This window comes from Zophobas morio, unplaced genomic scaffold (assembly GCF_036711695.1).
Source record: "Zophobas morio isolate AGI-343-1 ecotype UQ-CSIRO unplaced genomic scaffold, CSIRO_AGI_Zmor_V1 ptg000398l, whole genome shotgun sequence".
In the NCBI taxonomy this organism is placed as follows: Eukaryota; Metazoa; Arthropoda; class Insecta; order Coleoptera; family Tenebrionidae; genus Zophobas; species Zophobas morio.
Window position 1 is genome coordinate 218969 of NW_026972502.1, and position 15298 is coordinate 234266.

Genomic DNA, 15298 nt, shown 5'->3' on the forward strand with positions numbered 1-15298 from the left:
TCAATCTCAACATATTAAGCCAACTTTAATATTCCCTGAAAGAAGATCCACCTAAAGGAAACCTATGGTTTAATAATCCCTTCTATGACGATTTAAAATTATGAGCACTTGATCCCCTTGAAAGGAAAAACTATTTGGGGGGGGGGTCTTTTAATGCTACCCTAGTGCCCAGACAAGTCTCATTTTGGATATTTCTCAATAAAGAAAATTTTTTGCAAAGTTATTCACTAAAGCTAACTTAAGCACCGCTAATTTTTAACACTGCTCTTGTGGTTTATTATTGTTGTAAGAAAGTCCATTGTCTTTCTAATTATACGAACACAGTAGTAAATATATAAAAAACCTCTACTATAACCGTTGGCACCTGTCATAAACTCTATGGACTAATAGGCATAGAATGCTAGACGTAAAGTATTCTTTATTGCTTAATCAACTGTTCCAAACTACAAGAGTGATCTCCAGAGCTCCTTTGTCTGCATGGCAATCTATGGAGATGGCTTTAGGCGTCTGTAGCGGACAAGAGGATTCAGAGGCGTGTGGATCATAGTTTGATAGTTGATCGCGGGAAGATCATCCCGCTCGAAGTCGAGTTCGTCGAGGAGCACCGCCCAGATGGTCTTTATTTGCAGATAAGCAAACATTTCTCCGACACACCGATGTCTTCCTAAATCGTATTCGAATTATATAAACAAAAAACCATAAGACATGGGGAATCTTACCGGCACCGAAAGGGACATACGAATACTTTCCGCACTTGACATTCGTGCCTCCGCCTTCATTGCATTCGCTTAAGTAACGAACGTTAAAAAAAGACCACACATTACAAATTTAAATATTATTCTTAACTAAAAAGTAAGTAAGAAAGCAAACAAAATAATAATAAGAATAATAAAAGTTCAGAGAACGCAGTGGGAAGGCCTTCTTTTGTGGATTCAAAGCGGTCTGGAGAAAACTTTTCGGGGTCTTTCCAGTGCTCCTGCAAGATATGGTTGACTGTAGGAGACACGCAGACGATATGCCCTGAATGTAAAAAATATATAAAGGGGAAAGAGGTTAAGAAAAATAATAAAAAGAACCTTCTGGTACAACAAAGTTATTAACTTTGAAGGATTTCTTGCACCTTCGCATGAGTGTCATAATGGGAGGCCTCAATCTTAAAGTTTCCTTCAAGCAGTGGTCCAAAGTCACAAGCTCTTTAAGCTAAACACATTTTTTAATAATCTTAACAAAATGCAATACACTTTTCTTAGGAAAATAAAAACTCAAAGTCAAAGAAACTCGAAAGAGGATATTTAAAGTTGTACGTTATCATAAGAAAGCGAGTCGGAAATAACGTTTCTGACTTCGCTTCTGCATTTTTCTTTGAGCTGTTTGCTTGTACACAGAAAGAAGCCCAACCAGGCCGATGTCGTCGACGACGTGTGCTGACCCGCAAGAAGCATCGCAATGCACATTCCGCTCACTTGCTCGTCTGGAATCAACCAGACAAGGGCCAATAAGCGCATGACAATCAGTACCAAGAGGCTAGAGACCCGTTAATTGGGTGCCGTTTCGGTAGGTGGCCGTCATAAAAGTGGCCAGCATATCGGACTCGTTTAGGCGGTTTTCTTTTCGGCGAGCTTCAATGATTTCTTGAAAGATGCGCTTCAAGGCATGATGCGCTCGATCCCGGCGGATGAGGGAAGGTAGTGGAACCCACGCAGGGAGTAGCCACGCGGCCTACCGGATTAATTATCCGCTCAACTTGCCGAACAGGCCAATAAAGACGAGAGACGCGACCGACGAGAAACCGCCGTCAAGATCGGAATAAAGTTTAGCCACGGACGAGTCGAGTTTGCTTCGAATTTCTGCGCCAAGAAGGCATCGTGACGCGGTGGCGATGATGAGTTCAGAGAGAAATTCAAACAAATTCATTTCACCCTCAGCAGGAAGTCCTCTATACAAAAAGATGTTTTACTGCAAAGAGAACGAGAAACTTAAAAGCTAGAAAACTAAAAGAAGTTGGCTTTAAATGAGAAAAACACAATAAAGTCCCAACTTTCTATAAAATGAAGTATAGTAGAAAAAACTTTTGAGACTTTTTAAATAGTAAGTTATTAAGAAATAATTATATAAGTGAATCGAGTGTACTTAATGTGATCTCTAGTTTCTTCTTCAATCATACCGACATACTCCTGAAACCTGGCAACGGTTAGCCCATTTTTCATTATTTTTTTCTGTTCGCAAAATTCCTAGTAAATATATTACGATAATAAGAATTTTAGTTATTATTATAAAATTCCATAACAATAAATATTACTAAAACGTAAAAAAAGATCCGAAACGTTAAAATATTATGACTAGGATATTAGTAAAAAGTTTATACCGCATTTTCGACGTCATAAGCCACACCTTTTCCAAAAACAGGAACAGTTAACTTTGCGTAAACTTCCTCTGCATTTAAATCTTCGTTTTTGGAATTAAACCAACAAGAAGAAGCTTCGGAGCCGACCAAATAGGTACAAGTGTTGCCAAACATATAAACGCTAAAGACACTGCCATGCTGGGAAGAGAATATAGAAATAGTTATAAAAAAATATATCTATTGCGAAAAAATATAAAGCTCAAGATAAAGCAAACGCAAAAAAGTTCTTATTGCCTTTTGATAAGCTTTGCGTAAGAATAAAATAGGATCCTTGCCAAAGGAAAAAGCAGATCCAATAAAGGGCAAAGCATAGGAAACTAAAGGGGGAAGTTGAGACTGAGCCCGTTTTTTTAAATTAAGGTGAAGACAATATAACAGCACTAACGTTGAGAATAGTAGACCCTAAACATATAATTTATATACGAAGGCTCGATGTAAATAAAGTTGAAAAAGAGAAAAGAGGAAACCGATAATGGAAGTTTATACAAGCGAACAATCAATTCCATTATGAGTATAAAAGTTTTTATAAATAAGATAGGTATCAGTAGATTCTATGTCTTCCTCTTAGTAACTCAAGTAAAAGCTATATAATAACGCCTCGGAACCTGCGCTGAACGCCCTGGAGCTAAAATCTATAACCAATCGAGCTTAGAAGTGTCTCTCTTCCACCTTTGTTTTATTGGCTCTCTGGCGGTACGGTCACCATGGAAGAAGTAAGAAAACGGCAAAAAGGGGTCCGCTAACACATATTGTTACTGTTAATGCTATATTGTCTTGCCAAGTAAAATGCTCAAGTTAGTGAAGAGTAGATCTCTCTAATTATTATATTTAAAGGGGAGAGCAAAGAGCCAAAAATCCCATTTTTCTTGCTGTATTAATAATCTCTTATATATAAGATTAAGATAGAAATCTAGTAAGTCAAGGTTATTAACACTAACATCCAATATTCCACTGTGATTCAATATTGAATACTCTATAAAAATTTTAAATTAGTATAAGCCCATTAGATAGATCATGTTTTTTTTATTAGATTAAATCCTGTAAATTTACTGAGATTTTTATAATAAAACTGCGTTGATGTTGATTGGATGAAATGAGTATAGCTTAATACAGTTCTCTTAATTTCTCTCGTTTAGTTTGGAAAAGTTTCGTTACTGATCGTACAAAGACATCAGCACTATAAGAAAATTATGTGAATTGGACTATAAAGTTTAAGAAATATCAAAAAAATTGATTATTTTATACTTTCTAATGTTTTCGAGAGATTTGCCTTCAGATACTATAAAGATGCATGATCTTCCTAAACTTTATTATGTATACAATTAGATGTTTCGTTAAAGGCTACTTAGGGCTTAGACGTAGAGAAGTTTAAAGTTTTACCACCCATTTTTATCTCAACCCCTTTTTACTCCCTCTGTGTCTGTGCTTAGCCCTAAAAAGTGTTCCTCCTCGTTTTTAAGTACTATTATTTCTTTCAAATACAATAGAAGTGTTTATAAGAGCCGTCAGCGGAGGTTTAATAATTATCCTCAGGTTTCAAAATTGGTGTACTTTTAATAGTAGAGTTTTTGGCGTTAGTAACTTTCTAAACTTTTAACAAATCTTAGAAGTAACCATTAGTATTATCCCTAATCCAATTTTGTCATCTTTAACTATCTGCGGTTTCGATTCGAATTTCTAAAAGCGTCCCTGTTTTAGCTTATATAATTTTGTTAAATAGGGAGCAGTATAAATAGCTATAATTCTTAGCGTACTTTTTTATAAACAACGTTAAAATTAATTACTTCTCTCACTTTACTATAAAAATAAAAGCATCTACCCAAACTTATATATAAGCAGGCTTCAATATTTATAACTGAAAAAATGATAAAAGTACTTTGAACCAGGGAGTGGTAAAATGAAGAACGCTGTTAAAGTTTGCATATTTGTTTGTTAATTTTGCTTATCAATGGAAGCAACCTAACATTTTATGCATTATCATTAAAATGAAAATATAACTTAGTAAGATTATCCACACTAGCAATATAAAGCCTTTATTTACAATAAAATCGTATGCTTCTGCTTTCTAATTGTTGGTCTCTTGCTCTTTGCTTTTGCGTTAGTACATACCGTTAATCGGTTTTAGATCCTGCATAAGTTATTTCCATTTTGAGAAAAAGTATAATATGAACACAGAGCACATTTGAAGTGACTACTCCCCAACGCACTCTACTAATTATAATACTAAACTGAGTTGTTAAGTCTTATAACAAGCCAGCTATCAAAATATGTGCAGGCTACTATAAAATATAAAGTTTAAGTACTTTCGTACCGAAAGCTCGTAGCATGAATTTTATTACTTTAAAACTAATATAGAAGAAGTGTAACTGTTTGTGCTATGCAGTCATTTATTCATGTGATAAATTATGTGTCATATCAAGTTCAGGGCAAACCTAATTGTATGATGGTTTTCAAGTTTTTTGCTCTTTTTCTTACATCGAACTGGTTATATCAGAATTACGAAAAGTGTCCTGGGAGACCGAGAGGAGACGTTAAAGTCATTTTTCAGGACATTTTACAGACTGGGTTAAGTTTTCCGATACCTTGATACGACTCTATCAACATCTTTAATGCTACTTACGGCATTTTATATTGCTTTTGCCATATTCGCAGGTGATGAGACCATGGCGTACTCCACCACGACAAGTGAAGTTAAGTACAGCCTTTTAACTATCTGCTGGCTCTTAGCTGCAAGCGTCGACACGTTATCGAGTGGCCACGACGTCACAGCGCCATGACGGCAAAATAAGTGCTCAATCCACAACACCGGCAGATTAGAAAAAAGCTATCTAGTACACCACAGATGGCAATTGTAGGCAAACTTGACTGACGATAACGGCGCGTCTTCTTCCGGCAGTTTATTAAGATATACAGAAATCGGGTACGTTCACAACTATCCTTTTCTAGGAGACGAAGACTTTGTGGCGAAAAACGGCGTAGACAAAGTGACACTCTTTGCCGCTTGCCTCGTTGCCCAGTGTATGCCTGCTGCTTCTTTAGTTTCTGATAAAATGCTTTTTAAGTCAATTTCTCTCGCTAAGAGGAACTTGAGTCCAGTACCAAACTCAAATTCAAGGAGATTATTATTACCACTCTACAGTGTTGACAGAGACCTGATTTGGAGGGCATGAGTAACGTGACGCTAAGCAAAAGCTGATGGTGGCGGTTGATCGTCTATGCTGCCTCGTCAAGTTGACGATAGCTCCTGGCTTCTTCCCGTTGCAGTGAAAGACGGCCGCTCTTGCAGTGCTAGCTACCTAGGACACCGCGTCCAGCCTCTGCGCCAGATAATTACCAACCTATCAGCCTCTTGCCGCGATTCACAAAGTAGCTGAAACCATAACGCTGCGCCGCTTGAAAGCGTATGTTTACTTTACGCAAGCTTTGCCCTGCCAGAGTTCTAATTTGTGTTTCAGCAAAGGTATTTAACTACGCAACAGCTCGTCCTGACGGAATGAACGCTCCGTACCTCCAACTCTGAGAAGATAACAGGCGACGTCAATCACGGTCGAAGAAGCGTTTTGGCACAAAAACTGGTTTTATAAATAGTGTGCCCTAGTCCCCCCCCCTACTGCTCTTCTCAACGTGCTTAAACCTTGAGCATCTTCAATACACTCAAGGCAGAGACTCGAATTACTTTATGCCTGAAGTAAATCTCGTTATGTAAAAAGCGATACCTAGTATCTTGTGTATAAAAAGGAGTTCCACCATTTCCTTTGAAAGGTGAAAGTAAGGTTTTACCAATATAAAAACTTAATTGTGTTGAAATTTATAAATTTTTAATAAAAACTTCTAATAAAATCTTGAGTTATGGGCAAAATCTATAGTACTCTTCCACCGTCTAAGTGACATAGTAAAAATAAAACTTTAAAACTTAAAAAACGTTAGTAATTAAAAAGAAATATTAACGCAGAGGAAAGGGAAAAAGGAGATTATCGTATTTTGTCCCAACGGTTTAATTTAGGATCCACGTAAGTAAATGCAACCATGGTGTAGTGGAAAAAACTTGTATAAAACGGATGCACGAGGATTTAATTAAAAGCTGTAAAATTTAAAGTAAACTAACATTTTTACTCCAAAGGTGGTAAATCTATGATTTCTAAATCTATACACTTAGCTCTAAAACAACTTTAATAAAGGAGCAAGTACATTTAATATTTAAAACAATAAACGTCGTGCGAAGACGGTGCTGTCACACGATCGTAATAGTGCGTCGTTCTTTTTTTTTGCCCAATAAGTTTCTGAGGGTTCTTTGATAAGCTAAATAAGCCATCTTCCAATTTCATTTCAAACAGTGAACCTCTAATCCAAAAATTAAAATAAATAAAAAGTCAAAATTATTGTAAAAATTCAAATTTTTACTACAAAAAAAATCAACATTTACAAGTTAGCGACATCGTAAGGATTTCGAAGTAAAAAAAGTTCCGTAGATCCGCTAGAAATTATGATGTTTTTTGCTATTATAAAGATTTGAAATGTTTAATATATTATATGAAACCAACAAGAAACCTTTACATAACTTTAGCAGTGCATTTGCGTTCAATATGGTATTTCTTCTGGCCGTTGAGTCTTAAGAAATAGTAACCTTCAGAAAAAACTAAGAAATCGGCATCAATGATGCTCAGAGATGTTCTTTAACTTTGTAAACTAACGAAGATTAGAGGCTACAAAAAATAAAGCAAGATAAGAAGTTAATAAATTACACGCCTCTTTTTTTAAATTAAATTACTACTTTTTTTTAAGTTTTTCTAAGTGTTATAAATCATATTCGACCCGTGAGGTTGCTTTTACCTTTAAATAAAAAAGAATACTGGATCTCGAAATAAATCCCACGGTTTACAGCCTGTACAAAAGACAAAAAGTAAAAATGATTCTAAAAAAATAAATTAAAATAAATTAATAAATTTAAATTAAAAATAATGAGAAACTATAGAAACGGTGCTAAAAATGAAGACAAATGCTATTACCAATAAAAAAAGTAAACGCCGAATTAAAAAAAAAGTAAATTTAGCAAAAATTCAACTTCCAAAACAGACTCTTTTTTTAAAGAGAAAGAGAGTCTCTCTGAAAGATCGAGAGATATAATATCGATATTCCAAGTGGAGCAACACTGCTTAAAAACACTCTCGGTGAGAGGCATCATAGCAACAACATCAAAATTATCTCGAGCTTCAGCCTAAGAAAAGTTAAATATAATCTTCTACCTTTTAAGTGGTGTTTCATACATAAGAACAATAAAAGTTATTAAACCTTACAAGAAAAAGACAAATATTAAGTAAATACCAAAAAATTTGCTGGAAGATCTTTGTGAGTTTCAAAAGTAATTCTACGGCTAATTAAAAATTGTTTGTTCGGAGAGAGTGCAGTTAGTTTTTTAACCCTATTGATAACAGCTGCTACCTATATATAAGTCTCTTTAGCTAAAGCAATCTGTACATCTTAAAAGGTTTTATGTTCATAATAACTGCCTTTGTTTAAGATAAAAAAATAGCAGTTTTTTAAGTAATATATTAAACTTTTGCCTTGTCACAGAGCCTCAAACTTTCAATGCTGACCAGGTCAGGCTTTGTTTTTTTCTTTTTTGGAATTGCTGGACTTGAAGTAGTTAGTTGTGAATTCCTTAAAATCTGGTTTATGCTAACTCCTGCATAACCCACTAACATAAGAATGTTTCACTTAACCTTTTTAATAATATAAAAGATATAAAGGTACTTACAACCACCTTTGGCTAAATGTTAACAATCTACAAAATATTTATGTATATAAATTAATAAGGTACATTCTATTAGTCTTAAAATACTTTCGACGGTAGGCAATTCTCCTTGAAATGGAAGGTTTGCATCGATAAACATCGAAGGTCTCTGCCTTTAATATTTCACAGTACGTGGCCTACCAGAGTTGTACAACAAACATCCTCACGAAATCGACGTGTTGAGGGCGCTCGTCTTCGTTGTTGACTCGATCGAGCACCATGAAAAATTATTTATATTGAATAAATTGTGGGAAGCTGACCATGAAGCTCTAAAGCTACTGATCAAGGTCGTGCTTCCAAGCTTTAATTTCTTTAGTCGCATATTACAAATACATTCCCTCTATTGTCCACTATCATAATTGCGTTTCTGACGTTTAAATAGACATTTAGTGTTGATTATCATTTAAATTCGAGACCTTAGTTTTGCTTTCTCTTAGTAAAGTGCCTTCCGCTTAGTTTTTCCAAGTTCAAAGTTTTCCATTTTCTTCTTTGGTTTCCATTTTTTAAGTTCTATTTCTATTTTAAACTCTTGGATATAAGTTCTGTTCTCGCCTCTTCGCTGCTTTCACTTAGTTGAGTCTTAATCCCACTTTTGTTCTAATCCCTTATTAGTTTTTTTTTGAAGTTTTTCTACCTATCTCTATCTTTAACTCTCAAAGAGTTTAATTTTGGGCTCTTGTTATCTTTAGAGAATTTTATGACCTTATGGTCGTAACAGTAAGTGTATATGTATGTAAAGATATTCAGCTAGTTACTTATTTATTTACAGTAAAGACGTTCTGGATAGATGTTTACAATAAGTGTAAAATATAAAGGTATTCATAATCTCTATACACATATCCCCTCATACATGTATTGCTAACTTAAGAGCATATTAAACGTATGGCCTCGTTACACACAACCAACGATTCTTGTTTTATAACTCCTGATAAGCCAAAATACTACAAGAGCGTAAGCCTATATTTGCTATTCTGCGTTTCAATAACATTCAAACTCAAAAGGGTCCTTTGCTCAAAGAAGTTAGCACGCACAGCTACTTGTTCGTAAAAAACGGGATGTAAGCATTTAAAGATCGTTAACAGCGTCTATAAAGCGTCCGGGTTAGAGCATCAATGATATAAGTAGGTTCAAACTTGTACGTAATCATCGGTATACTCAATTAGTCAGTCGATTTTTGATTACAGTGGTGCGTGCCATACCTTCGCCACTTACAGCTACTATACCATTCTCGCTAACGTACATAAAATGAACAAATCCCTGGAATAAAAATATAATTTTAAAAATAAATGAAAAGTTCCCCTTTAATAAATCACAAATAAAGGTTTTCGTATTTAAAGAATATAATGCGCTAAAACCAATCGAAATAAACCTAACTACAGATTGCAAATTTTCTATATGTAATGACAACTAACTACAAAGAAGGAAGTAAAATAAACAATACTTTATCTAAGCTATATTTATGATTTTGTTGCAATCGCATATAACTTTTTAAGCAAATCATTAAAATAGAATCAAAAACATCTGTAACTAATACTTTGAATTTAGTTTTACAGTAAACAAAATTGGTTAATATATCTTATATGAAGGTATGCACAGACTGTTAAGTAAAGCGCTCTTAAACCTTATTATAAATTTTCCTGTGTAGTAAGAGGGTTGAACTGATCAACTATATAATATTTATTGCATGACTTTAAATTTTAATTCCCTGTTTTTTGCTTACCCGTGAAGGATGATCAGGATGGTCATCTTCTATATGTCAAGAACCCCAATTTGGCTGTATATATATATATTGTCCAGGGAGTTATAATTAAGTAGTTTTGACTTGTAGGAAAGTGCCCAGTGCTAATGAAAGCAGTATTTATTATCATCTCACACAATTAATTATATTAATAACTTTTTAACTTAAAAGTTTTATTGTGTTTTATAATAACACATTATTACGCTTAGACGTTATCTAAACTTGACACATGTTGCTTTTAACTGCATCTTTTTACTTTGATTTTGATCCTATATGAGTATGAAAGCTCTTTTTTGATCTCTCGAAGAATGGTAAGATTTTTTATAGTTAATTTTAACCATTTTCTTTAGAATAGGTCAAAAATAAACAGCCAAAAATTAAGCAGTAGAAAATATTTAATTTCATACCCACGTGTCTTTTGCATCATACAATAATTTTTTTAGAAAAATGGAGACGTTATGCGATATTTTTCTTGACTCAGGTTTTAAGTTTTTATTATCTTATATTAATAACTAACTTACCATAGTACTTAAGTTGCCTTTTTTCTTAGCTTATTATCTTAATGGTCACCATACAGCTTTTTAAAGTTAGTTACTTTTATTGGCCCCACTAAAATAAGTTTCTTCGCTCAACTATGCATTTTAGACTTTTAAAAAATTAATTTTTTTAAATATAAAAAAAATATAACCTTTTTTGATTGACTACTAGTAATCTTTAATTTTAATAATTTGTTTTTTTTTTTTTAAATTTTTTTTATTTTATATACCACCTTTCAATTTTAAAAGGAGTGGAAAAATAATGGGTTATTAGCCCGAAAGACTTGAGATAGATACTTTCTCTCTTTCTAATTTCCCCTTTTATGAATACGTATGGGAAAGTATGTTTTTTTTCTTCTGATGCATCATTGTTTGTAGCCTTAATGGTTTCTCTTTTTCCTGTTCTGCTATCTCATATTTTGAAGTTTTTCTGCAATAGACGGAGCACATATACGAGACCTCGCTCGTGGAAAGGCTATTATTAAAGAGAGTACATGATAATTATTTTTTTTTTGCCTACCATCCAAGCCCTAAAGCGCAGCAGCAACTCGCCGAAATGAAAGAAAATAAGTTGTTGCACTTCTTAAAAACTTGTAGCTTAAAAAAATAAAGCAAAATTTTAAGTCATTTAATATTCTAGAGTGCTTTACAAAGCTTGAGATGTCAAGTAAAAGCCTTAAGTGGGCAAGCGACGAAGAAACACTCGTGCTGCTTCTACCGCACGTGCGCCATAGAATTGTGTTGCGCTGAATGCCATGAATTACAAAAGCTTCATTGCGTTGCGGGGCGGCCGTCTCTGCGGATTGGTTTTCTGCCGTCGTTATTCTTCAAGAAGCGTTTTTATAAAAAGTTTTTTTTTACTCTGGTATTAAACGTAAGGTTTTATCAGTATTTGTAAACTTGGCTTTGCAATACTTTTAAAAAAAGTTTGCAACTCTTGTTACGAGCTCCTTGCAATACCAGGAAATAAGGAACAATAGACATTAAATACTTCATCCCAAGCGCAGGAACAGCTATAGTGGTAATTACGATATTTAAGTTTAGAAAAAAATGTTAGTCGACGTAAAGATGCATCAGTTGTTAGAAGAAAGGATTCTTAACAGATAGCTTAAGTAGTTTTGGACAACAAAAAAATTTTGCATTGACGAAAAACAAGCAGCGAGGGGTGATGGCACGATTAAGGATTAAAAAAGCACGATCTATGCGAATTACAATTATGCTTTAGCATACACGAAAGGGGTGTAGGGAGCACTTAAACAGAAACAGTTGTTACGGAGATTTAAGGCGAAAGCAGTTGCATGCAATTCACTAACAGCTGTGCCTGACTAAGTCCTCCGGGTTCTTGTCCTTCCTTTATTTTTTGTTAGATACATTGGAAATCTTCTAGAACTGCCGGCTTATTTGCTTCACGGTGTCTAGTATTTGAGATTAAACGCCGTCATACCCTGTTTTTTCAGGCCTCTGCATTTGTTTGGTGACGCCTCACCGAAGCTTTTTCGGAATACTATTACTAGAAGTAAGCTTAATACTTTTTGCATCAGCAGAATACACTAACTTTTGTTTTGACTATAATGAGCCCGCTAATTAAACTTTAGAGCTCTTGCAAATTGCACTATATAATCTTATGGAATCTTATCGCTCTCGACCTTGTTTTCTCCATCACTGAGTCCTCACATAGCAGAATCTTAATGTCCCTGCTCTTACTGATTTTGTGCCAGTTACTGTACACAAGGGAATTTTTTTTTTTTTGAAGTTAATTTTATTCGTCAAAGGAAGGCTTTTCATGTAATACAGAATATTATTACTCTTTTTGAGATTTTTTTTTAGCTTTATCCTTGTTACACAACTTACTTAACAATAGCTTTTTTCTGCAAAAGATGGGCGCAAAGAGCTTGTTTATGTCTTGTAGCCTCTTTTCTTCTAGACTGTAGTAAAGATTCTAAAACCCAGATGATTTTTAATTTCTTACCTTCTACTTCTGCGCTAAACTATAGCAGGGCTTGGTGGCCTCTGGACGTGGGTTTTCTATCTTTCCTGATGAGTTCTATTATTTATATTAGATGCCAGAGTACCTGTCTAAATGGAATTATTGTTTTCCGGACAGCTTTATAGCTCTGGTACTACTCTAAAGTAGTATGTTTTTATTATAGTTACAGGTTGCACAAAAGATTGAAGGTTATCAACTAAACGTCTCTTGCTCATCGTGGTGGTTGGTAGAAGCGGCGGAAAACACTATATTCGTGGAAACTGGTTTGCGAAGTCTAAGTTTTACACGATTACTGTAAAATTTTTAGCGCGTATTTCAACGTATCAATGGACTAGAAACCTTATTGTCATTTTGCTCCCTAACTCTTTCGGTGCACCGACTTTTACCCGCTCTACTTCGATAGAGGAACGAGAAAATTGTCATTGTTAAAGTCCACTTTATAAAACAATTATGAGAACTGGCAAAACTACTTCTGATGTTTTAAAGGTACAACGTTTCATCTTTCGCGTGGTTAGCTCGTCATGATTTAGGCGTCATGCGAATTCTAGCAGCCATGCTTCCTTTTCTTAGCTCTGGTTGTATGCCTGTTCTATTTCTTGACGTCTTATGCAGTAATACTTTTCCGGCTTATAGAGTTTGAGGTGTTTCAGAATCTCGCCATTCTTTGTGAGAATATTTTGTAAAAGGAGTAGGTTTTAGGCTAGTATATTTCATTTTTGAAGCTTGTATAGAGGCGTTATAGTTAATTGCATCCTATTTTTTTTAACACAATGTATTTTATAAATATGGCCAAGAATAGGTTTTATAAGCAATAAGAAGAAATTTTTGCCAGATTAAAAAACATTCTTTGAGAAGTGCTAGTACTCAGCATAGTCAAAGTGTCATATAATTTGACTTTTTTTTCCTTAAAGAAACAAAGGCCCATTCTACAGCTGAAGAAATACTGAAATCACCCTAAATTACTTCCCGTGTAGTTTTTAGTAAATATACTTTAAGGTTAATTTCGGGTAAAACAAACAATTTATGATAAATTTAGAAAAACTGGATTTTGAAGAATTGTGGGAAAGGGTATATGCATAGGTATTAAGGTATTAAGTGTGAAAAGTGTGGCACGTCAAATATTTTCCCTTGAACGCAGTGGAGCTCTAAATAAATGGTTAGCCATCAACTTTTGGATATATACCAAAGGAGCAATGTTGTTTAAAACAGATATAAGTGCGCATTACGTTACTTACCTCTTCCACCTAACCGTGAGAATTTTTAGTTTTACACTTTCGGGGGATAGATTTTTTATATAATATATGAACCTGCATCTCATCACAATAGTTAACTTCTTGTTATTAACCTTAATTTTATCTAGGGTCTAGGTCTGTATAGTTTTTGTTTACAGGAGTTATTTTGAAAACTACGGTTGCTTAACGCTTGCATTAACACATTAGGTGTATCTCTTTTTGTATCTGGCAACTTTTGTTTGCCTCGGCGTTTACCTTGTACAACTCGGTTGACGGGCAGCGTATCCAAGCTAGCAATAAACGTATCTTTTCAGTTTTGTTTTAAAGTCCTTCAATCGCGTAGTTTTCATTCAACCTGTGGAGTTTTCACCAAAGATTGTGATACAAGCAGAGACAACACGTTTTGTTAAATTGCTCCAAGACGGCGCCTAACTATTTGTGGGTAAGCCTACCATGTATATACTACGAATTATCAAATCTATTACGCCAATCCCCAAAAAGTGCGAAAATAAACTTCAATAGAGGTATTTGATGCATCTCTATTGAATCTTTGTCCTCTTTTTTGGTCTTAAATTTATTATGGTCCCTCTTATAGTCGTAAATTCACCACATTCTCGAGAATTTTTCCAAATCTATATCTGAGAAAAGGGCCCAAAAATGTAAAATTATATATATCAAATTTTGATTCGCTCACCCCTTTTGTCCTGCATCTATTTGCTAAAGTCGTGTTTGCAGTTTTAATAGTCTAGCTCATTGCTTTGAGAAAAACATAGCATCCTTTTGTTATATATGTGGAAGTATTAGCTACTTCGAGCGCCTAATATCTTTACCTTAAAAACAAGTCTTAAATAAAATATTACGGCTTTGCTTTATAGGTTTTTGCATTTACAACTGGTTTTTAGTTGTAAATATAGCTGTTCTTATCAATTTTTTAAGCCTTGTAATTTTAAGCAGTTTTATAATATCTTGTGCGTATGCTTAAGTTCCGTCTTAGCAAGGTTTGCAAATAAAAATAATGGTAAAGTCTAAGTCTCTATCTCTGCTAACTTTAAGATTTTTAAGAGAATACACTGGTGAACGTTTCGTACTCAAACTGACTTTCACGAGGAAAGTACCCTAAAGTCATCAACGCTTAACAAACGGCTTGCCGGGCTCTATAATAAATATTAAATAATCTTGCTTTGCTTATGGTTTTCATATTTATGTACTGTTCCTAAACAAATTAACTGTAACTCTCATGACTTCGGATCTAAAGGTCTGAGCGCTACCATTATGATAAAAAAGCATATAAAGAATAAAATTTTTAGTAACAGGGTTTGAGAATGACTTAAAATATTGTGCGAGGTAGTAAGTCGATATATAAAAATTATAAGCATAAAGTACCATCTATTAAATTAACAAAAGATAAAATCAATTAAATCTCAATTCTAAATATTTCTGTTTTTATAATAAAATTATAGTATCTATATATTAAAACGTTGCTGATAAAGGTGAGAATCTAAAACTATCAGGAATATGAGAATTAGTATGTAACTCCCACCACAAAGATATGCCGAAAGAAGAAGTGACACGGGATTTATATAGTCACTCGATCCAATTTGCTGACTGAA

The 15298-nt window shown here is 34.2% G+C and overlaps 2 protein-coding genes and 1 long non-coding RNA gene across 3 annotated transcripts; 1 reads left to right on the plus strand and 2 right to left on the minus strand.

Annotated features, from left to right (window-relative positions):
- Positions 1–439: 439 nt before the first annotated feature.
- LOC135120581 (lanosterol 14-alpha demethylase-like) lies at positions 440–2915 on the minus strand. The gene is made up of 11 exons (XM_064044912.1): positions 2872–2915; positions 2639–2806; positions 2366–2542; positions 2131–2231; positions 1780–1936; positions 1533–1719; positions 1305–1471; positions 1077–1200; positions 906–1020; positions 720–787; positions 440–664 (listed from the first exon to the last, which is right to left on the minus strand). Exons 1-11 carry the CDS (start codon positions 2908–2910, stop codon positions 486–488), a joined length of 1482 nt encoding a protein of 493 aa, XP_063900982.1. The 5' UTR covers positions 2911–2915; the 3' UTR covers positions 440–485.
- A 3598-nt stretch (positions 2916–6513) lies between these two features.
- On the minus strand, positions 6514–8416 carry LOC135120572 (ribonuclease P protein subunit p30-like). The gene is made up of 10 exons (XM_064044896.1): positions 8355–8416; positions 8223–8308; positions 7966–8099; positions 7727–7843; positions 7467–7619; positions 7235–7286; positions 6953–7012; positions 6828–6900; positions 6629–6745; positions 6514–6562 (listed from the first exon to the last, which is right to left on the minus strand). The coding sequence occupies exons 1-10, from the start codon at positions 8414–8416 to the stop codon at positions 6514–6516; spliced, it is 903 nt and encodes a 300-aa protein (XP_063900966.1).
- Positions 8417–11730: 3314 nt separating this feature from the next.
- LOC135120601 (uncharacterized) lies at positions 11731–12865 on the plus strand. The gene is made up of 4 exons (XR_010278661.1): positions 11731–11985; positions 12065–12254; positions 12331–12586; positions 12638–12865. It is a non-coding gene; the product is annotated as an uncharacterized LOC135120601 (long non-coding RNA).
- The last annotated feature ends 2433 nt before the right edge of the window (positions 12866–15298 follow it).